Source organism: Xylocopa sonorina, chromosome 3 (genome assembly GCF_050948175.1).
Source record: "Xylocopa sonorina isolate GNS202 chromosome 3, iyXylSono1_principal, whole genome shotgun sequence".
Taxonomy (NCBI): domain Eukaryota; kingdom Metazoa; phylum Arthropoda; class Insecta; order Hymenoptera; family Apidae; genus Xylocopa; species Xylocopa sonorina.
Genome location: NC_135195.1, coordinates 16,598,090 through 16,623,748, shown reverse-complemented (window position 1 = coordinate 16,623,748; position 25,659 = coordinate 16,598,090). Strand labels below are relative to the sequence as shown.

The window sequence follows — 25,659 nt, the reverse complement described above, 5'->3', positions numbered from 1 at the left end:
CGACTGAAAAATTTATTTTCAACAGATAAAAAATGTTTAAACGCTTTTCATAACTATTTTATCTCTGGTAATGTATGCGCGGTCACCACTCGGGCCAACTTCCTGCTTAAACTGACTTAAATAACGCTTGCCGTTTGACCGTTTCCAAAAATTTGTATCCTCCGATCCATCGTTGCCGTGTAAGCCCCTTGATTTACTCGAATTATCCCCGTGAAACTAAAAAGTGTACTCGTTAATGTAATTTATGCCCCGATAAATCAGCAGCTCCGTCGTGGAAATAATTTCACGAGATTAAAGGGAGATGATCGTTCGCTTCTCTTCGCGGAACTTCATTTTTATTTGATACTTAGTTTGGTAGAACGCGACGCATTCGGATGGCGTCGCCGCCATTTTATTCTACAATGCCTACGTCAGCAGTGGGCGTGAAACGTGCGGAGTTTATAAAAAGTTTGTGAAACGTTCATCAATTTGAAATTGAAAACACGCGACAAAGGAGTTGAATTCGATTTCTGACTGATTGAATTTCCAGCTTGTCTATTGTCTCAGATTTGTTAAAATAAACGTTCGATGGTTCACCCTGGGAAACTCCGTACCGGCGGAACATCTGATCGATATTCCTGTAAACTCGATTATCTATTTCATTCTCTTTCGATTCTGGCTATTTACATTTCAACAGGCTCAAGAGAACAATAATTGTTAGCCGAGCAGATGTAGCGTTAAAGAACGTAACGCTGGTTCGTTCGACGCGAGTGCGGCAGGCCAGTGGATGACCTAATTTTGATGAAATTGCGATCAGGTGACCGTAAAAGCTTCGCGGAAGGAATGCCAAAGAGAATCGCTTGGGTGGTAGAACGGCTGTCGAAACTGGTATCGTATTTACGATACTGCTTTGCGATGCTTCGTTGTACGATATCGTTTGCCACGGGTGTCGGAAATAACTGTAACCCAGCGGCCGCTCTACCCGGCAAAACTTTGCTATTCTTTTTCCACCCTTACTTACACGCTTGAAAATTTAACGTAACCGCAGCTCTGAACCCAGCTACGTTCCTCAACACTTTCATACGCTGTCGCGTTTACGTAACTTTCGAGCAAACGATATTCCTCGTTGAACGCGGTTTATACGGGCTGTTTTATTAATCATCGCAAGGGCCGGACAACCGTAAAACTCGGGAGTGTAAAAAGTTTGGTGAAACGAATCGAAAGTGTCAATCGGAAATCCCATTGGCCGGGAGAGAAGAGCAGGAAAGTGTTTCGGTGTCCCATCGAAGCGGCGAACGATGCGTCGGTGGCTGTTCCAGCCGATTTCTGCATTCTATGCAGTTTGCGTTGTGGAGATCACGTAGGGCCGAGTAAATAGAGAAAGAGAGAAACAGGAACAGAGAGAGAGAGAGAGAGAGAGTGCACGCTGCACAAACCATCGCGATTCGGTCAATTGCCTTGGCCATCTCATTTGACGGCCATTGTTTCACGCGTGATAGATTTTCGTTCATCCAACTTTCGATAATCGCTTTTTGATCACCCCACTCTTCACCCATCCCTCTCCCCTTCTCTAATTCGAATAAAACGATCGTACTTTATCAATCGCGACAAAAACAGCTACCTACGAGCAAACACTCGCGATGCCATCGTGCTGTTTACCGATACACGTACCTACGACCACCTTACCATACATGTATACTTCCGATTTTAACGATTGAAACGAACGTGTATCGATTACACAGTTTTAACGTAATAAAATGTGGAAACGCGTTTTCAATCGACCTTTGATTCGTGAAAATATGTGATATTTGACGAAATAAAAATTGCAACGTTTCGTGAAGCTGTTTTTGAAATATGAAAAATAATCGGGGGTGGAAAGAAAAGTTGGTGAAGCGTTCTAAAACAAGGACGGGTGACTGGTCGGTGCATCGGCGAGATAGGTAACGAAACGTGAATTCCAACGGGTCCGGGAATAAATGGTAGATTTACGACAGCGATGCGGCTCGGAAATTTTTGATATTTATAACTAGCTACCATCGAACTTTCCGAAAGCGAATCGTGTCTCTGCAGACGGCCAACTCTGATATCAGAACCCTATATATCACGCGACCCTACGATAAAGCTCGTCCACTCTGGTCCGCAAGATCAAGGAACACTTTCGTCTAAAAAGAAGGAAAATTTATGAAGTACACTCGCTGGCTCGCTACCTCGACCAACCCGGTGTAAGCCGGCTATATGGTTGTTACGAACCCAGCCATGACCACTTTTCTTTTTCCAGGATAAAGAACGAAATAAGAGTTCTAAGCTACGTCCCCCTCCGAGCCGCGGTTTTTCTCCCAATCTTACCGATCGCACGCTCATACCTAGTTTGCAATAATGTAATTAACACGCGAATCCAATTGTAATAGATCAGAAAAAGCATTATCCGCGTAACAAGAAACGAAGGGTATAGGAACGCAAAACACGTTGCTCGTGTCTCAACACGGATTCCGCGAAAGGTTCGAAGAGATGTTTTTGTTAACGTTAGCACGAAGAACACGGTGAAAAGCCGGCTGTACGGCGTGTTAACGAGCATTACACGGTGCAGTTGCAAGCATACCGGAATATCTATTTACTCGACAGCTCCCCAAGTATTTATAAAGATGGCTCGTTAATTACGTCCGACAGTTCGAACGTACGTTCGATGATCGTTAGAATGCGCTAAATAGAAGAAAGCGATATCCGGGAAAAATTTAGGTTCCGGTATTTATCATTTTTATCTCGCTACTCAAGGCAGGCGTATCCAGAGGTATAAGAACAATTTTTCCGACAGTCAAGTGTTAAACCTTCTTGCCTAGCCGCATAAATATTTCGCGAAAAGAGACCATAGCGATGCGTTGGTAGCGCGACATAAATCTTCCCTGACCATACTTCTTCGCTTTTCTATCCAGTGTCTGAAGCAGGCAAAAACCGTCAAGACTGTAGGTGCGCGGCATCGAATCTAATGCAACTTTTACGGATCGCTGTGTCACCAATTGCAAAAGTGATATATATATATGTAATGAAAGAGATGTAACTTCGCGAGAAAAAGTGGCTACGATCGATTCCTTCCTGCCTTCCATCGTTGATCGTATCCGGAATTTCAGTTTCGAGTAGCTTGTTCTCGAACGCGTGCGATAAGAAGCTCGCATTCGACGTTTAAATTTATTATCAAACCATTATACGCGCGAGGCAAGTTAAGCCGACGTCTTAAGGTAATACCGCGTCGAAGCGGAATCGAAGAACATCCGCGGATGCGGACGCGAAGAAGATTTATTTTCACTTTCGCCTGGACCACCAACAGGAGAACCTCGAAACCTTCCCCGTAAATTCGATTTCGTGACATATTTATCGAGGACGGAAGCCTGGACAAGAAAGAGTTTCATCAGTGACAGAGATTCTTAGAAATATCCGTTACAGAAATTTCTCTTATACATTTTTATGAATCAGGCCACTCCGAATCCACGAAACCCACTCTCGACCCTAAAAAGCGAGACGCGTGCTCGGCGTACAAGCGAGCCCTGACGAGTTCGGTGACAACATTTTTCCCCTCCAAATAACGCCCGCGGAGCACTTCCCTTGATTCTTCGTTCCTCCTTTGGAGAAAATAATCAACCGAATTGTTCGCTCGTTGCCACGCGATCCGCTTATCTCTCCAAAGTTTACCGGCATCGAACATTTTCATATCCACCTGTAACAATAAAACGCACGCGAAGGAACGAAGCAAAACGCGACGACGTGACGAGAGTGCAGTTGAAATTGCTACGGGGGATAAGGAAATAGAAACGTCCGGCGAGTACCAAAGACGAATGTTCGAGTGCGCAAAATAACGATCGCGAGGACAGTTCCACGAACGAACCCTCTTCGCTATTCGACACCACTGATTCCACGCTAGTCCGACTCGATTCTTCTTCCTTTCAGACACTTCTCCGGTAACCTGCGACCATTTCAATTCTAAGATCGCGATCCCACTTTTATGTCAACACGGGAATACGTACCGTGACGTTGATGGAAAATCGATTTTTTTCCATCGATATCGTACGCTTGTTGCGCATTCGTCCACTCCGCCCTGTTTTAAATTACAGGGAAATGCTAATGAAAAACGAGAGAGAAAATTGAATTTGAATGAGAAATTTACCGCACGGTATGGTAACCGAGCGCGGTACGGCGTACGGTACGGCGTTCGGTGCGGCCAAGTAATCAATGGTCACGTTTTGTCTTTTACCGGACACACGAGAAATATCCATGTCGGACCGGTTCGCGGTTTGCCGGATTTAAATCTAATCTGAACGAAAATCCGTTTCGACGAATCGGTGCTCGGAAAGAAGAGGCGGCGAGAAATCGGAATCGGAATCGGAAACGGAATCGAGTTGGCCTATCTGACGGGGACCGCTATTTACGGTTACGTAGCGAGTGGCACAGTTCGATTAAAATGGCCCGTCCGAGACGAATTTTGTACCTATTCTTTGATCCGCATCGTTTACCCGCAAGTTGAACGACCTAACGTTTGGTTAAGCGTTCGATAAAGTCAACACTGAATCAGCCGTAATTTTATCGACGCTCTGAAATCCCATTTGTCCAAAATCAATTCCTCGACGCTTCGAGACGGAGCGAGCGGGGAAATTTGAATGATACGATCGCTTTCAAGGGACAAAACGTCCGACGCGACGAATCGAACTACCTCGTGTCAAATATTTAAACGATACCGACTTTCCTTCGTTATTTTACTCCTAATATTTTATCCTTCGTTTATTGCAGAAACTCATAAGGCTGTATTCGTAACTGAAAAATACGCGTCCCGTTGTTGGTTCGCTTGCAAATTGAAAAAACATGAATGTACAACTTTTAATTGGAACACGGGCAGAGTTTATGCGACCCTATATGAATCATTTAATAACGCGAAAAGTTTTTTATATTCGTTTGAAAAAGCGAATCGTTTTATGTAGATCGATTTTTATTTTTTACTTTCACATTTCATTCCATCGGATCGGTCCGATATAATTAAGGGAATATAGAATCAGAAAAATATTATCCATACGTTTTTATACAATAGTATTTTTCTATTCAGCTATCTGGATTCTGGCAAAATCAGCGTACACGGTTTGTAAATCAGATTCATAGCAACGGAAACGTGTTTCGGCGTGGATAGAAACATATCACGTTCAATGGTACACGTAGAGTATCGTTCGGTTTCAGGTGAAATTTTTTCAAATCTATGAAATCTGAAAAATACTGTATAGGTAACTAAAATCAAATAATATTCTGGCAACCTAAAGGATATTCTATATAGTATAAAATATTTATTTTCTAGACTAGGATCGAAAATACCTATTATACTATGACGAAACGTGCCGTCATAACCTTCGCTTTTGTATGACTAGCGTCAAACGTTAACTAAAGTCAATAATCCTTCGATAAGAAGCGCGCGCGTTGTCACGATACAGCGCCATTAGTAGGCCACTATCAAAAGTCATTTAAAAAAATATTTCAATATTCAAACGGTTCAAGACCTAAGTAAATATCTAAGCCTAATGTATAAGTAGGTGGTATTTTTAACAATGGCATCATGCAGAAAACTGTTTGCTCGCAATTTTCGATATTCTTCGTACCAGTCATTTTCTCATCGTTTTCTCATCGTAGCGTAATATTTTCGCGTGTATTTAAGTAAGTAAGTAGGTGATCGAGAGAGGCATCGAAAGGCATGAGGGAAGACACGTCTTTCGGGCAGAAAAGTTTAACGAATCGTTGGAGGAGGATGTCCCGCGCATACAAACGATACGAACGAAGAAATTGTTTGAACGCGATAACCCCTGGCGAACAAATGTTTCAAGGTGTCGGTGGACTGGCTATTACCGACGGAACGGGCAAACTTCGAATCCCTCGGTGCCGATTGTTACAAGCTTATAAACTGTCCGGCCGAGGATCGAGGCATTTCGACGAGAAAACTGCTTCTTCCGACCTCTCTTCGGACTTCGTGCACGACATAGAAACGGCGGAACTACTGCAACTTGAATTCCGTGAACCTTACTCCCTTTTCTTACTCGTTCTGAACATAAAGCTGTACATAAAGTTGACCGATGGCGCGCGCTCCGAACTGCGAGAACTACAGATTGTTCTTCTTCTTCTGCGTTATTCTAATCATTTTCAATCGAAGCGAAGAAAAGCTCTTCGAAAAGAATTCGCGTATATAGCGAACACGCAACGATCAATCAAGCGGCATTCAACGATGATAATAAAATAAGCTTTTTCACCGACAACCGAACACGCGTTACATCGCGTCTACGATTTAGTTAACTGAATGGCCATTCAATGACTTTTAACGAACACTAGAACAAGGAGGGGAACACGAATTCCCCGAAAACAGCGAAAGCCTCTCTTTGCCAGGTTTGTCGATCGGTCGGTTCGCGCGCCGGTGGAGTCGCGTATTCGGTTGGAAAAATGATACTCGGTGGGGAAAGGCACGAGAGGAAACAAGGGGGAATAAAAGGTAACCATACTGAACGTGGCCGTGTTAAAACAGGCGTCCAACGGCGGAGTAATACGCGGGATTGCGCAGTAAGATGGGAATAAAACAAGAACGAGGAGAATGAAAAAAAATGTTTCAAGAGACGGTAGAATAGGTGTGTGGCGTGCCCGGTACTGTTTCTTTTTATTTCTTCCTCGCGAAACCGTAACTACGACCCGGAAGCGTAACTACGTATACATCACGTATACGTACGTTCCGGAAGTACATTCTTGGCAGGAATGGAGGATGCGCAGAAATGGTGGAAAGAAAAAAAGAATTTGCTGCATTTAGCTGTAACTTTCACGGTACGCGGATTCATATGAAAATTAGTTCTCATTACAGAGTCGGTGGTCATTAAAAATAAACAATAACTTGGCAAGAAGCCAAGCCGCATACCATCTCGCATTCTCAAGTCCCGCTGTTGTTCACCCTCGTAAAAATAACGGAGAGCACCGTTTCATCCAACGTATTTCAGAAATTCGAAACGATTCGTATCTATGCGAAAGAATAATGAAACTTACCAGTTCTGGTAGAAAACCACTGGCATATCTCTCCAACTTAAGGCAAGCGTTAATAGCTCGATGTGCCTCGAGTCGTGAACTTTCGGCTTTAACTTAAAAACCGCGCCGAGGCAGACTACCCGACTAATGAGAATTTAATTAACAGCGAGCGTGTATCCGGTTTGCGACATGTTCGCGTCCCGTCGGTTGCCCGGTCTTTTCGCACGGTACCTTCGCTGTTGTACAACTTTCCTGTAAACTTTGCAATATCGCGAACCTTACATTTTACGGAAAACCTTATCTTTCTGCAAATCCCCCTGTAATTTGTCCGTTCGTTGTCAAACTTTATTATCGCACCGCGTTTCTTATACGCACGAGACAACGGAAGAAGCGGAAATAAAGAATTACTACCGATAAATCCATATTTTGGTGAACTTTTCTTCAAGCTAATAAAACATTCTTTCCCGAGCGCTCTTCATACTGTTTTCCAAGTTACGTACAATTTACCGGGGTTCATACCCCCATAGCGCAGATTAAAGCCGTGTAAGGCAGTTTTCTACCCAGAAATACAACTACTTTGATTTTGATAAGTTACGCAGAAGGCGGACGAGAGTTTTCATGTTAGCCCCGCAAGACGGTAACGAAGCGATATCGCGAACGGCTCTATAATCACGGAACATTACTCTTATTATCTCTCCCAGCGGTAGCGAACGCAAATTAAGCCGTAAACTCTCTAGTAAAATATAAGTCCCCAATAAATTATCTTCTTCCCCCGGATTTTTGTTCTACACTTTCTAGCTAATTATTTGCTACATTTCATTCCCGTTTAAAACAGTGTTGGAAATGTTGCAGGATAAATAAAATCTATATAACCAATTCAGAGTTAGCATTTACGTATTACGCTAACAAGAATATACATGTATGAACGAGTACGGTGAAACTGTGCATTGACCACCTATGTATGTAGAAGCGTTCGAAATATGAAACACACGAACGTAACGAACTCGGATATGTATGTGTGCGACAGGGGAAAGTAAAACTTCACAGTTTAAAGCCCGAGAGCCATATTGAAATTCCTAAAATATTGCATCCGCCTTACCACGTTGACGTGCGCCGAGTTGCATGTACGTATATACACACCCGTACGTACGTGCAACCCCAGGTACACCTGGTAACGTAAACGTACTATATACCTGTTTAGCATGTAAACTGAACACTTTTATCCTGCTAAGTTTTATGTAGCAATTCAACTGAATCCGAGTAGTGCTTGGATCGAGCGGTTCCACTCGACGATAGATTATGGAGAAATGAGGAGGATCAGTCGATAAGGGAGGAGGTCGAAGGTCGAAATGAAAACAATCAAGAAACTCGAAGGATATCCCATTTTCATTGGGGGAGAAGCTGGAAGGAAGTTCGAACGGATGAACGTCGCGTCCGCTCGAACAATTTGCTTCCTATGCCATTCGGATTTCGGTCTAATCCGGCGGGTTGCCCCGAGTGTTTGACCACGCGCTCGTCTCTCGTAACCACTCGCCATTACTTCGAACGGTCCCGCGACAAACTTCGGTCGTTAATGGTGGTTTGTTTTCGCGTATGGGCCCAACGCCATTTCCACCTTGGTATTCCTTATTATCAGAGTTTAGAGATTTCGGTTCGTTCCGATTACGGATTCGCCCGAAATCGTGACATCGCTTACGCGCGCACATGCCTTCCTGTCCTTTCTCCAACGCTAATCCAATTATCTCGCGAATATTATTACTATTCCCAATCAGCTACAACCATATATCGATCCGTTTTAACGTCGCAGCCGGAACATGCGAAACGTTCGTTACTTTTAAAAATGAAATCATTAAGCTGTTGCTGTCAAACCGTCTTGGCAATAGACAAATCGACTACGATAATGGTCACTCTGAAGATAACACTTGGTGTATAAAAAGAGAACACGGGATACGTCTGTCACAGCAGAAGAAGAGAAGCGTATACCTTGTTCGCAAGAAACCGGCAAAAAAAAGAAATCGACAAAATGAACAAAACCATCGTTAGTGTGGCCTTAGCAGCCGTCTGTTTGACTATGGTAAGAAAATTCTCTTTTACTACTATTCATTATGTCAACTTGTGAACATTCGAATTTCACGAAGATTCGAAACGCTAAAGATTGCCCCATCGAATTAATACTATTCTCGTTCTATGCCCACATAATTTACCTTCGCTCTTTCCCCAAGTCGAATACGTTGTTGCCCTGTGTGTCGTTGCTCTCTTTAAACTCTCGTCTTTCTGTCACGAAAGTTGCTCGTTATACGCTGAAGCCTCTCTTCCGCTCTCCGGAAAGTAAACTTTAGCTTTCGCTAAACGACACAAGCCTCGCAAAAGGTACTGGTCGTGAAAAACTATCTGTGCGACGACACTTGTACTTCTCGAACGCATTCTTTTCATCTTCCCGCATCCTCTTGGAACGTTGACGAGTACAATTTGATTTTCTGGAATTTAGTTGGTTGGCACCGAAGCTGCGAGCACTAATGCACTCGGCGACCTGATTGGCACGCTGAACGACGGAGTAAGTATTATAATATAACTTTCCGACATTTTCCAAAGTATTTATATGGAATCTATAGTGGTTAACTTGAACTTAAACTATTTATTAGGTGATCTCTCAAATAGTACAGGTGCTTCAACCTTTGGTATCTGGTGTCGCTATCACATCGAAAACATTGTTGCAAGTTTTAATTCAACTCTTGCAGCTGATTCTGTCTGTTGGAAATCTGGTTTAAACTTCCAAATCATTTTCTTCCTTTGTTGTACGCGTACATCATGATAACTCTTTAAAATATAAGCTTTAGAAACGATACAACGTAACACGTCTATTTTATTACCTCTACTCTTTCTTAACTAATTCTGGATATCTAAGATGACGCGCGTTACCTATGGTACTTAGGATAGGAGTCGTCGCGCGTACAGAAAAGAAAACGCTTACATAGATAGCCGAACGTGATGTCTGGTATCGGCTCGTTCGCTGGCTGCTCTTTTGTATTCAGTAGTCGGTATTCAGTGGCGAGCCGATGGCTGCCGTGTTTGGCCGGAATTTTGACGTTGATGACGAGAGATGATAGATGGATGCGTCCTGTATCCATTAGGAAAAGTTGGACTCGAGAGATCGAGAGCCAGAGCGATACGTGACTGCTGATGCTGTTCCTCGAACCTCTTTCTCCTTTCTTCTTTCCCTTCTTCGTTATATCGTATAACATGATAAAAGCTAAAAACGTTACGATCACGGAAAGCTGAAGCAAGTGAACGAGTAGTGCGGTAGACTTTTAAAGCATCCTGTAGGAAGCGAGTTAGACCACGTACCGCGTAATTGATGCGATTCATATTCATAAGCCGGAATCAGGAGGTAGCGAAGTAACATAGCCGGCAATGAATCCGAATATCGGAAATAGCGAAATAGTAAGACGTCGCCTTAGACTGAATACGCAAAACGAACAGGAAGGAAGAGGGTAATTTCAGGTCGAGAAGGAAGAAAAAGTCACTGCGTTATTACGCGTCTACAGTATCTACTCAGTGGTAAATACGGAATGGTTTTAATATTCCGTAAGCACGAAGCCGCCACTTTTTAAAGTCCATGCGTACCTCGCTCGTGACCAGAAAATATTACAAAGACCTGCGAAAATCCGCCGAGGGCTACAGCAAAGCTACAAGCTATGGGTAAGAAGCCGCGTATATATGTGTAACGACTCCTCCCTCGAGGTCCTCTCCCACATTCTTCATAGCATTATTCGTTTAAACTCCTAAACAGATATAGCAATATAATAATAGAATTATCCAGTTGTGAGATAATCCACCCGTTCAAAGAGATGACTATGTCGGGTTAGACGGGAACGTCGAGGTTTTTCACCGTTCGGAGTAAATTGCGAGGGATAACGATCTCAAAATTAAATTCTCCCCATTGGACCACGGGCTACGCGGCTAATGAGTTCCGCAGTGTGTCGAACTTTACTTAATAAAAGAACTGTTCTTGCTTACACGGTGAGAGAACCGCCGAGAATAGGGTACAGTGCTCCGGCAGCTGACATTTTTTTCCATTAAACTTGGGTACACAATTACGCGCGGTACGCTTTCAACGACAAGTTTTAGTTGGGAAATTTCAACTTCAACTTAGATACAAGTATCTATCTATCCGGATTGCAGACTACTATATCGCGTTTATTCGCAGCTGTTAGAAATCATCCGCCTGTTTTATATAATATTTATCCATTTAATAGGGACCTGACCGTCGGGCTGTGCCTTAATTCAAACTAATTTACATTTCACATGTTCGCAGGAGCGAAGCTAGCTGAGCGCCTCCATTTATCTTGGTTGAATTTAATTTCAGCGTGGCCAAGTAAAGTACCACTTATTCTTATGAATGCCATCGACCCTTCGAGTATGTACACTATCGTTCAAAAGTTTCGAGCCGGTAAAAATCTTCACAAATTACACGACAATGTAGAATCAGCGAGTTGGTAAAAAACATACTTTCCCTTTTGATGATAAAAGGAGAAAAAGAGAAGCGATATTTTCCACGAAAATTGACGGATTATGATATGAAAAGGGAAAGGAACGTTTAAATGCAAACGACGGGCCGCAACAGACGCTGAACATTTCACTGAAACATCGAGACACCGTATAATTAACATTTTCATCGCAAGCAACTTCAAAGTGTAGAGTTCTTGGAAAATTCGGGATTACAAATTTTCATTAAAAACTTTCGACACCAATTTGCATAACCGTGTCGCTTCCCCGGCTCGTGTACCCTACCACCGACGTGAGATTAAATCTCTTTCTATTCTTCTTAGTCCTCTCTACTCGATGTTTGTATAGTCGTTTAATCTCACGCAGTTCCACTTACATATACGCGTCGATCGTTACTCGCAAAAAAACATGTAAGATAGCTGGGGAGAAGTCGATTCCTTGATTTATTAAACCTGTACGTATCTTTCTCGGGTCGTATCGTATCCACTTATCGAGCTGTCCGTGTCTCCGAACTGGATCTGTTTAACATGCGCGTAAAAGCTTTCTCCCGCATTCTCTGTTCCCAAGGCAAGTCATTTCGGAGGGCTTTCCCCGTCTGTTCGCGCCACTGCTTCAGAAAGGGGTTCGAATCTCCCTGACAAACTGTCCTCCTGGTCTTACTTCCCGATTTTATTCGGATCGCCGCCTCTCACGACGCGCCCCGTCCGCCCGATCGCGGATCGTTGAACTCTTCGAACAATTCCTAACAAGACGAACGATCGTAACCTTGTGGAAGAAGAAAAATGCGGCAATATACATATCTGCAAACAGTGACGGACCGTTGAACAATTTTCTATTTCATTTTCTATGAAAATTCAGGAGCGCAGAGGGTCAACGCGTCTGCGAATGAAACAGATTGACTTCGAAGAGAAACAGAAATATATGTGGGTAGGTGTGGATACTGTGAGATCAATATTTGTTCGCAAGAAAGAACGAATTCTGGTTGTTCCACTATTTACTCCGGAGACCATAGTAACGACGGTGTTGTTTTGCTGTTGAATAAGTTTACGTTCAGTTCTCTCTGCGAATATCTGCATCCTAGTGACAATATTTTAAGATAGTTATTCTTACGATACGTATCGAATAATTTTCGATTTTACAGGTTCAACTGGAATAAACATCAAGAATCTCGATACGGTAATTAAAGCAATCTCTCATGCATACCAACATGGGTATATTATGCATCTACGTAACCGAGCGTGTTTCACGGTGCATCTATGGGCCGTATTATGATCCGCAATTGGGAAGCAGCTATTTATTAGATCGTATACCAATCGATGAAATGGTTTTCTCTACAATAGAATCGCGATATCCAGCCGTAATGAAACGCTAATCCTTGTTCTGGATGAGCAGAGGATCGAAAGGACGAAAAATTACACCGCCAATATTGAGTTTAGTTCGAGAATTCGAACGTGTATGAACGTGAAAATGCCTTCGATGACTTAAAAATCACCTCGCTGTTGTACACCTGTAGATAACTTGTAATTTATACATCTATGTGCACATTCTGTACGCACATAGCGTTTGAAAACAAAAATATATTCTGTCTACCGCATTGTTACCTTTTCGCACAAAAGATTCGCACAGCGTATTGTTCGTGCGAAAGTAAGATTTAATGAAAATCGTTAGAGTCGATCCTGAAACGAAACCCCCACGCGTACCTTTTTTTATTCCAAATTCACCGGCCGTTGACTTTCATGAATCAGCAACAATTAACTTCGTCAGAATCGCCTGAATAGCGGCACGCGAACGGAGCGTTTGCGAAATTTTTTTTATCCATTCCTTTCATCGCTCGGTTAACGCGACTAATGCAATTTTTCGATAGTTTTAAATACTCTTATTTAATAATAAAGCGAATGCTATTTTCTGTTAACTCATTGCCTTGTTGAATCGCATATTTCTTTAAACGAATGAATAATGCATAGTTGGTAGACCAGCGCGGTACAAAGTGCCCACCAGGTCACGATTTGCTCGGTTAAGTACTTTGATCATTTTTTTACACTCTGTTTAACGGTTTCAAAGTGTTGGCGTTTACACATTCCAAGTTTTTCCCTAGAAAGCTGGTATAATTTTCGCGTGCTCTGTTTCGTGTAAAAGTGCTCTCGCTACATTTTCCGAATAATGATCATTCGATTAAGAATTGTTATCCAAGGAAATGGATAGGAGTAAAAAAATTGTATTATTCAGCGAACGAGGGGGTGGTTCGCGATGTTCTTCCGTGAGAAAATATATCGTGGCAAATGTATTCAATTGAAATTCATAACGCGGTTAAGAAGCTTTCAAGGAGAATAAGAGTAATTTCCATAATTGCCTGTCATAAGGAAGTGATAACTTAGTCAGTCATGTAACTTATGCAATCTTTCTATGAGCATAGAGATAATAAATATTGTTCCGCATTTGAAGTGTACATAAGGTGTAACGATTCGTTGTATCGTGTAGTACAGCCTCGTTAGGATTCGGTTTAGAGGAAGAACTTTATCTAGACGGTAAATGGTAAAAAACTTGATGAGCATCGTGCATGTGTTCAAGATCGAAAGATATATTCGCGTTAGCCAAAATTTATAACTACCGTGCCTTTTCGGCTTGCCAACACTGTAAGTTGTTCTTGTAAATATTTCATTACACTTGGATCGTGCAGGCAACAAGGTGCATTTCGAAGAGAAATAAGTTAGGTGGTAGTAAAAGTGTAATGCATTCGTGTAACGCGAACAGGAAAGCAATCGCGTACAGAGAATTCATGTGTCGCGGTGCGTGATGCCACGCTGGGAATTTGTAGGACAGCTGATGTCACGATACCACGTTTTCAACAATGTAGTTTTACCGTTCCTCTGGGTCTCGTCTGTCTGTTGAAATTCGCCAACGTTACGTAGCGCGCACCTGATTCGAACCGGACGGAAACGAGCGAAACTGAACAGTAAACCAATTCAGAAGAGAATATCGTCTTCCGTCTTCTTATCGATCTTAATAACCGTAATCGATGTTTCGCCGTATCTTGTTGGAACGAGGATTAAGTTGAAATCATTCCGTCTCTATTTTAGGGTGGTATTGACTTGGGAACATGTGGAAGACATGGGGGACGGTACTACTGCTCCTAGCATTTTTAGTTATCCAAGGTAAATCCATTAGTTTATTCAGTTGAAAAGTTGAAAAGCCAAGAAATGGATTGGCCTGTAAAGTGTTAACAAGAATCGTACGATCGATTAACCGCAGGCGAAGCAAGCGAATGCGTACCTCGTAGTTTCGGTCCCGACAGAATCGTATGCGTTTGCAATGCCACGTATTGCGATGTCACACCGGTTAACAATCCGAGAGTCCCTAGACAGGGAACGTTCTACCGATACGTTTCGAGTAGAAGCGGACTCAGGTTAAACATGACAAGTGGAGAATTTGGTGCCTGTCCGGTAGACACGAGTCTGCCTACCGTCACCTTAAACGTAAATACCAACGAAAGGTGTCAAACGATTCTTGGCTATGGCACTGCTTTCACGGACTCGGCGGGAATAAACCTGAACAAACTCAGCCCCGCTACTCAAGATCAATTAATTCGGTATGTTCCGCTATTATCTCGAGATATACATACATAATCGATTACGATCTGACTAGGCGTGCAGCATAACTAGGCGTGTTCCACAGATCGTATTACGATCCAGAAGTAGGAAGCAGGTACACCTTGGGTCGTATACCAATCGGTGGAACGGATTTCTCTACGAGGCCCTACACCTACGATGACTATCCGAACGACACGACGTTGGAACACTTCGCGCTTGCCCAAGAGGATTACCTCTATAAAATACCAAACGCGAAAAGAGCCGTCGAGCTGAATCCTGAAGTAAGATTCATTAGCGCTCCGTGGTCAGCTCCGGCATGGATGAAAACTGTTGACAGTATCAATGGATATTTTGGTACACCTGTAGAAATGATTATATTAGATATTGTTATGTATCGTTATTATTATAGAAATAATTCACGATTATTAGCAGGTTCCTTAAAGAGGCAAAACTATCAGATTTTTGCCAATTACATACTAAGATTTATCGAGGAATATAAAGACAACGGTATCGATATATGGGCCGTCTCAACAGGTAACGAACCACTAGATGCCCTGATACCTTCCAATCGTATACCTGCCATGACTTGGACACCGAAAACCGTCAGCGATTGGATTGCTAATAATTTAGGTCCAACTCTTAGGGCATCCAATCACAATGGAACTAAAATTCTTGCCCTAGACGATCAAAGATTCAACTTACCCTGGTACGTAAGCGAAATGTTTGTCGATGAGAGGGCTAGAAATTACACTAGTGGAATAGCCGTACATTGGTACGGGGACCGTTTTGCCCCGCCAACGGTATTGACTGAAACGCACAATGACTTTCCGGATAAATTTATTCTGTTAACCGAAGCATGCACGGGTAAGCACTCCAAATAGTGAAAAACCATGTTTATTAGAACTTTAGATACTTTACTCGACACGATTCATTTACTTTTCATTCGAGTTACATAAAAAAGATAACGTCGTTTCACACACAGGATTCGAAAGGACGGATTATCCAAAAGTTATTTTGGGATCATGGGACCGAGGTGAACAGTATATTTTAAGCATAATAGAGGTAAAGACAACTACCTCAAATATCATTTTTTTCTTATTATTGTTATTAATCATAAGTCACGTTCGGTTTTAAGTATATGAATCATTGGTCGGTTGGATGGATGGACTGGAATTTCGCTCTGGACAACGTGGGTGGACCAAACTGGGTTAATAATTTTGTCGACTCTCCTATTATCGTAAATCCAGATAACGATGAATTTTATAAACAACCAATGTACTACGCTCTGAAACACTTCAGTAGATTCGTCGATAGAGGATCCGTTCGCGTGTCTATTACCGATACGGACGATATTAGAGCTACAGCCTTTGTAACACCATCCGGAGAAGTCGTCGTTGTTTTGTACAACAGGTAAATCAATCTTTCAATACGTTATTATCATCAACTTTAATTAACTAAACCATACCCGTAATTACCAGATATAAAAATATTCGCATGAAACGATATATTTTCTCTAACAGGACCGCCCAACCAACAACTGTTAACTTGAACGATCCCGAAGCAGGTATCATTTGCGTGAAATTGCCTGCATACTCTATCAACACCATTATTTATGCACAATCAAGTTCCACCTTGAAATAATGCAACTGTATCGACGCCAGGAATATTAAAACATATCATCGCGGCCTACAAAGATACAATATTATTTCTAATAATAATTGATAATTGTAAAGTATCTTAATATCTTTAATATACTTTAATATTTGAAATAAATAATATTTTTCATTCAAAGTGGAGAGATGCATTTCGAATCCGATATATCTTCGTTTACGTTCGTCACGAAATACGACTCTCTGTCTCCCTTGACTGCTTTTCAATTCCCTAGTTTCATATCTGATACTACCGATTCCAAGTTCAGTTTACTCGCGTAAAAGATAGAACCAATTACGTAAATGAAGCATTCAGATAATGCAGTCGTAATAAAATGACATCTTTCAGGTAACGCAAACGAACGAATAATTTACGAGACAAAAGGACACATTCGTTTCTTCAACAATACTAGCAGAAAAGCATCGTTATATAACTTATGCGTCGAGTTCACTTCTGTTCGAATAGATCTGTTTCAGTTTCCAGAACTGAACATAGCAGAAGAACAACATGTGGAAGACATTTATATTAATCGCTTTCCTTTCTGGCAAAGGTACACGGACGTCATCGTAACATTCTTCGAGTATAATTTTAACATATTTCAGTTATCAAACGTAATGGATAATTCCAAGTATTTTCTTTTATTCAATTGTCAGGTATCGCAAACGACTGTGTACCTTACCGTGTCGATAACAAAGTGATTGCGTGTATTTGCAATGCAACGTATTGCGATGGATTCTCGGCGGATGAACCGGAAGTGCCGGAAGAAGGCAGTTTTTACTGGTACGTGACGAATAAAGAAGGACTCAGGATGAAGAAATCGAAACTGAAATTCGGTAGCTATGAAACATCTGTTTCGAATGAAAAGCTGACCGTAGATAGCAGCAAAAAGTATCAAACAATTATTGGTTTCGGTGGTGGATTTACCGAATCTGTTGGCATAAACTTAGAAAAACTCAGTCCTGCCACGCGGGACCAATTGATTAGGTAATCGCTCGTATCTTGAAAAGTAAGACTAGAGGTAACCAATCAAGATCCAATTTCCTTCTACAGAGCATATTACGACCCAAAAACTGGAAGCAGGTACACATTGGGTCGCATACCCGCTGCGGTTACCGATTTCTCGACAAGATATTATACGTACGATGATGTTGCCAACGACACGTCACTCAAGCATTTCGCTTTGACGAAAGAAGATTACGAGTATAAGATACCATATGCGAAGAAAGCTCTTGAATTAAATCCCGAAACGTTGTTCCTTAGTGCCGCATGGACTGCCCCATTATGGATGAAAGTTAGTGGCAATTTGAATGGATTGAGTAGGTATCGCATTAGCAGTAAAGTAGACTTCTCGATCGTACGCTTCTCGATTAAACTTCTAATGCTCGAATAGGTTTCTTGAAAGAGGAATATTACCAGACTTTTGCCAATTATCTGGTAAAGTTTCTGGACGAGTATAAACGTAACGGTTTGAACATGTGGGCGATTACAACTGGTAATGAACCGCTAAGCTCGTTACTACTAACTGCTCCGTATAACACCATGGCATGGACACCTCAATCAGTGACCGACTGGGTTGCCAATTACTTGGGCCCCGCTTTGGCATCATCGTCCCACAAGGAAACGCTAGTATTAGCTCTTGACGACAACAGGGTTTTATTACCGTGGTTCGTCGAACCAACGTTTAACGATGAAAATGCAACAAAGTATGTTGCTGGTACAGCTGTGCACTGGTACTTCGACAAATATAGTCCTCCGAATCTGTTAGATCGTACGCATAATAAATTTCCAAATAAATTTCTTATCATGACCGAATCATCGGTAGGTAAGTGTTTTAAATAAAACGTCTATTTCCGTTGTAAAATGTTACCTTTCTGCAACAAATATTCACATAAACAATGGGACAAGATACATAAACGAAAACTCTCGTATTCGTATAGGGCCACCAATATGGGACACTCCGGAAGTGAAATCGGTATCGTGGCAGCATGGAGAGAAATACGTTTTAGGCATAATAGAGGTAAAAACAACTTAGTTATAAACAACGTTGTAAACAACGTTACCAGAAGTAGAGGATGTAGTAGCTGTAAATGTGATATGTTTTCCTTTCAAGCACATGAATCACTGGTCAACTGGATGGTTGGATTGGAATTTAGCTCTGGACAAAACTGGCGGGCCAAATTGGCAACACGTTTATCTCGACGCTGCCATTATCGTGAATCCGGAGACTGACGAATTTTATAAACTACCCACATATTATGCTATCCAACACTTTAGCAGATTCGTCGACAGAGGTTCTGTCAAAATTTCCATCACCGACACCGATACGATCAAAACAACAGCTTTTCTTACACCAACCAAAGACGTTGTTGTTGTGCTATATAATAAGTAATATACCGTTTACTTCCCTTCCATAATACATGTAAAACTTACGAGTACCGATATCTTTTTTACTTTAGGGATGTTTCTCCAAAACACGTGGTTCTGGAAGATGTCCAGAAGGGTACCACGCTTTCCTTGGAATTATCGCCGCAATCTATAAACACATTAAAATATAAGCAGTAAAATTTACTTGTATTGTATATGTTACACCAGTCCTAATAGTCGATCACTGTATAATACATATAAAGGCAATAAAAGTCTTTTCTGAGAAAAGAAATAAAGCTATCGATCCTTTTCTATTGTACCTACATTATGCCTAAACTATTCGAAATTCGAATTAAACTGTGAAGAATTTAATACTTATGCTTCGTTGCGTGTCGAGGAAATTAAGAATGTAATCTATAATAGATTTGAGGGATAATAGTAATAATTGCAGAAATAGTCCTGTGCAGAATGCACCTGTTTGCATAAAGGAAAAGTAATTAGTTCAAGTTGTCTCTTGACTATTTTCTTGACGCTATTAATTACGCATGGATAGTTAACTGTTAAATATTTCTTGTATAATGAGCACGGCAGAACGGAATACCAAATGCAATACAGTTGCGCGGAACTGACATAATATATAATTCTATAAAACACACGGAAGGTACACACTAAAAAAACTTGAGCCAGACGACAGCCTGCAGTTCAAACCTTTGATCAAAATTTCTCAACATATAATTCGCGTGATAACTGAAATACGATGAATTTTTATTAGATATACCGTTAGTTAAACCGAAGACGAATTATTTTGATGATGCTTATCATTTTCAAAACAAAAGTCGATTATAAACAATTGAGTCGTGGTAGAGTTAAATGTGTTAAACAAATTATTTAGGCGGTAAAAAGATTGAGAGACACTGTTCGACGTCTGTTACTTCTCCCACCATATTCAAAAAGATACGAAAGAATAGACCTGTATAAATTATGGATCGGTTCACTTCTGTCCCTATATAGATTCACTTTGGTATTCGAGAATGGACGTAAGGTGCAGATGGAAGATACTGCTGCTACTTATTTTTCTTTGGGGCGAAGGTGAAGCTTAAACTTTCTTAATACTCATTATTAAAACTCATTAAATCCTTTGCGAGTTTACATTTTTATCAAACATACCGTTGCGATATATCGTATTTTCATTGACGATAGGTATCGCAAACGAGTGCGTGCCTTACCGCATTGATAACGAAGTGGTTGCATGTGTTTGCAATGCAACGTATTGCGACTACACATTAGCCGATATTCCGAAGGAGGACAGTTCTTATTGGTATGTGAGCAATAAGCAAGGACAGAGAATGAAGAAACTGGAACAGAAATTTGGTAGCTGTACTAGTCCTCCCCCCGATGAAACACTGACCGTGGATAGTACTAAGAAATACCAAACAATTATTGGTTTCGGTGGTGCATTCACCGATTCTGTTGGCATACATTTAGGGAAACTCAGCCCAGCCACGCGAGATCAATTGATTCGGTAATCACTAAAATCTGTTAAAAATAACAGAGACCGTCGTATGTATAATAATTACCGAAGATTCATATTTTACAGAGCGTATTACGATCCAAAAGAGGGAAGCAGATACACGTTGGGTCGTATACCTATCGGGGCTACCGATTTCTCGACAAGATATTATATGTACGATGATGTTGCCAACGATACGTCACTTAAGCATTTCGCGCTTGTTAAAGAGGATTACGAGTACAAGATACCATATGCGAAGAAAGCTCTTGAATTAAATACTGAAACGTTGTTCCTTAGTGCCGCATGGTCGGCCCCATCATGGATGAAAATTAAAGGCGATTTGAATGGGTTGAGTAAGTATCGTATTAGCAATAAAGTAGACCTCTCGATCGTACGCTTCTCGATTAAACCTCTAATACTCGAATAGATTTCTTGAAAGAGGAATATTACCAGACTTTTGCTAATTATGTGGTAAAGTTTCTGGACGAGTATAAACGTAACGGTTTGGACATATGGGCGATTAGCACTGGTAATGAACCGCTAAGTTCATTGATACTTAATTTTCCAAATTCCACTATGGCATGGACACCTCAATCAATGGCTGATTGGGTTGGTAATTACTTGGGTCCAAGTTTGTCATCATCGTCGCACAAGGAAACAATAGTATTAGCTCTTGATGACAGCAGACCACTGTTACCCTGGTTCGTTGAACCAACGTTTTCGAGTAAAAATGCAACGAAATATGCTACCGGGATAGCTGTACATTGGTATCTAGATTTTCTTGCTCCCGCAAACCTATTCGACGAAACGCACGATGAATTTCCAAACAAATTTATTATTCTGTCCGAATCATCTATAAGTGAGTTTTTCATACATATCACACTGCAAAGAATCGATAAATATGTTTAAATAGAATCTATTCAATTTGCTGAAAAAAAAAAACGTTACTCTTCTGCATCGAATTAAAATAATCATTTACGCATAGGTCCACCAGTATGGGACACTCCGAAGATTAAAACGGAATCATGGCAGCGAGGAGAAAAATACATTTTAAGCATAATAGAGGTAAATGTACTCAACGCCACACCTCTGCTAATTCAAACCTACCAGCTCGAAATATTTATTTGTATATTTAATTATTAATGTAAAAAATATGTTTATATTTTGTTTGTAGTATATGAATCATTGGGTAACCGGATGGGTGGATTGGAATTTAGTTCTAGACAAAACAGGTGGACCGAACTGGCTAGGCATTTCCGTCGACGCAGCCATTATTGCGAATCCAGAGAAAGACGAATTTTACAAACAACCTATATATTACGCCATCCAACACTTTAGTAAATTTGTTGTCAGAGATTCGGTTAGAATTTCTGTTACCGATACGGATACCATCAAATCTACAGCCTTCCAAACGCCTTCAGGGGAAGTCGTTGTTGTATTGTATAATAGGTAATGTCCTGCTCTCTTTTCTTATGTAGTTGTCTAGCGTAAAATGATTAATCTTGATTTTAATTACATAATTACATATTGGGAAGAATTTTATAAATATTAATTTGCTATTTTAGGGGTACTACCACCAAACGTATAGTTCTGAATGATTTGCAAAAAGGTGAACTATGCTTGGAATTATCTCCACTATCTATGAACACTTTAAGGTATATATAATATTTACTTGTACATTGTACTGTATAATCGCGTATAATGTTGGTCATCATGATAAGAAAGCAATAAAGATTTGTAAAGCAACAAAATAAAGAAAAACTACTCGATTTTTCATTTAAACCTATACAAGAAAAAGAAAGCTATTGCTTCTAAGCGACTCTTAGTTGTAAATATCTTTTCTTTTGTTCAATAAGACTATTTCCATGGGAAATTTTGCAAGGAAAATTATCAAATTTTTTTAACTTATTAATACTATTATTAAGAATGTTTATACCTAAAATACATAAACCAAACACTTTATGCATCTGGGTAATATGCTTTTGCCCAACGTCCTACTTTTCTCTTTTTTGGATTTGCTCTTAAACGTCTTGGTATATAAACTGGTGTATGGTGATCCAATCTTCGTTTATGCGGATTGAAACCAAATTCCCATGGATCGCGTTTTTTATCCATAGGACGTGTTTTATGATCGATCATATATATTCTCTGCCAGTTATATATTTCAGGCATCATTCTATAAAACAGGAAAGAGTGTAATTGATTTTATAATTCTCGACATTTAAAATAACACTGGTTAGTATGCAATAATTATTAATAGAATTAATTATTTGATTGTAAAATTACGTACAAATGTCTTGGCCTATTAGCCATAAGGTGCTTGAACTTTTGTTCTAACCATTCTCTTCGTTCAGGATCTTCAATGTCGGCAACATGTTTCACGGTTTTACCTAGATAAGGTTTCATGTTTTCATTACTTCTCTCTGCAGGTACATTAGCATAAAATGTGATCAACTTTTGTAGAACTTCCTCATTGAAACCTTCAATCTTTCCATCTTCTATTTTATCAAACAACTTTATTGGTTCGGTTATCCAACATAAATTACGTTTAGGATTTTCATCTGCATGATCCGAGTGTACTAATGTAGTATTCAACTGATAAACACAAAATGACCAAAACTGACCATTTGTCAAAACTGTTTGCGATACTAGTGGATACGTTATTTCATTAACCGTAGAAAAGCCTAAGATCAAAGAAAATTTGTTTACCTTCCAATGATTAAATTATTTTACTTTTTACATACGTGTAGTAATACTTGTAAAAGTAATATTGTTGAATGCAGAAAATCTGAATTTTTTCAGCTAAAATAGTACCTTGATAACAAGCTTGTGGCAACAACCAACCATACGATGCAAAAATGGCTTGTACAGTAATCGCTTCTTCAAGCAGTGGAAATCCCGTAAGATAAAGACTATTCAAATTGTGGTATGACAGTAAACCAAATTCAGCGATATCTCCAGGCCAAAAACCAGGTATACAAGTAGCATGCCTGAATGACCTGAAATAACCCAGTACTCTAGGATCAAATTTGAATTCGGGAATATTTAATTCTGGATTAGCAGATTCAGTTAAAGAAATGATCTCCCTCAAGGGAAATTGATGTCTCAGTTGCAAAATTGGAGAACCGAGATAATGAACTGGCATAGTAATTGGTTCATTGACATAGTCTTTCATATTTCTGGAGCTTTCTCTCATTTTCTTAATCGAAGCAGAGGGTTGCACACCACCGACAAACCAAAATGCTTCTCTTCTTGGATCAAAATCTATTTGAGTTTCCAATAAATGTGGCATAGACGAAGACATAGCAGCCAATATTAACCTATTCATTTGATAAACGAGCGTATTTGTATTAGCATTTTGTAGTTGTTTTTGCTTAACCTTGTCCACTTTTTCCACTATTTCCTGCTCTCTTCTGCAATTTGCATTATTTTAGAAAAATTATAATCGACTTGAATTATAAAAAGTAGGAATTGTAACTGTAAAAAGACTAACTATAATTTTAACTTTATCAAAGACCAATGTTCTTGATTCAGATTAAATGGATTCAGACTGAATTTGATAATTTTTAAAGAAAATTATTCTGATATCCTGAATAAAAATTTTACTTACAATCTATGGCAATACTCGAAAATAATAAAATTTTCTATATGATGCTTTACATTCTGTACTATAGCATTTGATTGTTCAGGTGTGATTACTGAATTATAAAACTCTGGTAGTTTATGATCATTTATGACGTGTGTATGCGTAATATACTGAGCATGATCCAAAGAATTAGGTTTCACAACTCCTTCTTCTAAAAGTAATCCTTTCCAGCCATAATAACGTGGCATATTAATTCCAAATAATTTTTCCTCCACAGATTCTAGCTTCTCAATCTTATCGTACCATACTTTATTTTTCCTTTTAATGCATGCTTTGCGAGATAAATCCAATATAGGAGGATAGATTGTATCCTCTGTTTCGGTGAGCACGGTACTAGAAAATTTCCGGGCGACAGTTCTCAAAATGCTTAGAGAACAATTTGGTGAACACTTGTGAAGCCCGGTATACATGTTAAAATATGATGGATACATTTAATAATTGTTGATAATGTCGAGGTTATATTACGGCAAACACGATCATCTATTACACAATATTATTCTTCTTATTGTTCTTCATCATTCTTTCCACAAGATTAGTATTCCGATTAAATAGTTACATCGTTTGTTAGTTTAGAATTTTCAGACACAAGTTTTTAGTTTAGAAATCGACTGGTTGGAAACTTATGGTTAACATAAAGGTTAAATAACTTATAGAGGTTAGATAGATCCGCACAACTGTAAGCGCCCTCTTCTACGAAACAGAATTCAATCACTCTCAGTTAACGCATATCATTTATTGGCTAAGAGCCACTTTTTAAATAACCATGCCTTTCACTCGATGGAGTTGAAAATTTATAATTTGCATTCTTACATCGTAGAAGCTGCCTTCTAGTCGCTGGTTAGAATATTATTTATTTTGAAGTGTTTCTTGGAAGATAGAAGCAATAATGACGAAATTTAAGCGTAAGTACGTCGTAATCCGGGAAAATTTCTTGGAAGTTCTTTGGCGCCTCGTATGCCAAATACATCGGTCAGAATATCACTAGATAAAACCACTTTCTATTGGATTCCTATTGGCCCCTGCATGGGTTACTATCGAATTTAAATATTTTTATTATTCGCGTGCGTCCATCGGTTGACAACCTTACCAGATTATTGAATATATTTCCATCATGAGGCGAATAAAGAATTGTACACGCGAAAATATTTTGATTTACGATATCAATTTCTATAAATTTTATCTACGATCAGTGCTTTCAACGAATTGTTTACTCGCGTTAATATTGGCTTTTTTACCGTAAGATATCACGATCATATTTACAAACTTCACGTACACATGTATACGTAGGTAGGTAAGAAACTTACCTAGCTAGGTAGTTTCATACGAGCAATTTCAGGTCACTTTTATAAGATCACTCGTGACTGCGATCCTTTCGAATATCTAAATAATTTCCA

General features: G+C 40.0%; 4 protein-coding genes and 1 long non-coding RNA gene across 6 annotated transcripts; 4 read left to right on the top strand and 1 right to left on the bottom strand.

The window, feature by feature from the left end:
• The first annotated feature begins 8,969 nt into the window (after window positions 1–8,969).
• LOC143422342 (uncharacterized) lies at window positions 8,970–9,842 on the top strand. Its single transcript, XR_013101705.1, has 3 exons — window positions 8,970–9,076; window positions 9,491–9,556; window positions 9,645–9,842. It is a non-coding gene; the product is annotated as an uncharacterized LOC143422342 (long non-coding RNA).
• Window positions 9,843–13,964: 4,122 nt separating this feature from the next.
• Window positions 13,965–16,787, top strand: LOC143433657 (lysosomal acid glucosylceramidase-like). 2 transcript variants are annotated; one of them, XM_076911107.1, is made up of 8 exons: window positions 13,965–14,033; window positions 14,586–14,660; window positions 14,758–15,094; window positions 15,181–15,449; window positions 15,528–15,959; window positions 16,078–16,157; window positions 16,231–16,505; window positions 16,616–16,787. In XM_076911107.1, the coding sequence occupies exons 2-8, from the start codon at window positions 14,606–14,608 to the stop codon at window positions 16,734–16,736; spliced, it is 1,569 nt and encodes a 522-aa protein (XP_076767222.1). In that variant the 5' UTR covers window positions 13,965–14,033; window positions 14,586–14,605; the 3' UTR covers window positions 16,737–16,787. The 2 variants fall into 2 exon arrangements, with proteins under 2 accessions (XP_076767222.1, XP_076767220.1); XM_076911105.1 differs by having other exon boundaries at window positions 15,525–15,959.
• A 412-nt stretch (window positions 16,788–17,199) lies between these two features.
• On the top strand, window positions 17,200–19,371 carry LOC143433650 (lysosomal acid glucosylceramidase-like). The gene is made up of 7 exons (XM_076911096.1): window positions 17,200–17,295; window positions 17,399–17,729; window positions 17,796–18,061; window positions 18,136–18,567; window positions 18,683–18,762; window positions 18,856–19,130; window positions 19,202–19,371. Exons 1-7 carry the CDS (start codon window positions 17,253–17,255, stop codon window positions 19,305–19,307), a joined length of 1,533 nt encoding a protein of 510 aa, XP_076767211.1. The 5' UTR covers window positions 17,200–17,252; the 3' UTR covers window positions 19,308–19,371.
• A 754-nt stretch (window positions 19,372–20,125) lies between these two features.
• On the top strand, window positions 20,126–22,368 carry LOC143433649 (lysosomal acid glucosylceramidase-like). Its single transcript, XM_076911095.1, has 7 exons — window positions 20,126–20,198; window positions 20,310–20,631; window positions 20,707–20,972; window positions 21,047–21,478; window positions 21,605–21,684; window positions 21,794–22,068; window positions 22,185–22,368. Exons 1-7 carry the CDS (start codon window positions 20,141–20,143, stop codon window positions 22,282–22,284), a joined length of 1,533 nt encoding a protein of 510 aa, XP_076767210.1. The 5' UTR covers window positions 20,126–20,140; the 3' UTR covers window positions 22,285–22,368.
• Window positions 22,369–22,514: 146 nt separating this feature from the next.
• On the bottom strand, window positions 22,515–24,708 carry Mrps30 (mitochondrial ribosomal protein S30). The gene is made up of 4 exons (XM_076892740.1): window positions 24,230–24,708; window positions 23,434–24,032; window positions 22,910–23,303; window positions 22,515–22,795 (listed from the first exon to the last, which is right to left on the bottom strand). Exons 1-4 carry the CDS (start codon window positions 24,694–24,696, stop codon window positions 22,579–22,581), a joined length of 1,677 nt encoding a protein of 558 aa, XP_076748855.1. The 5' UTR covers window positions 24,697–24,708; the 3' UTR covers window positions 22,515–22,578.
• Window positions 24,709–25,659: the final 951 nt, after the last annotated feature.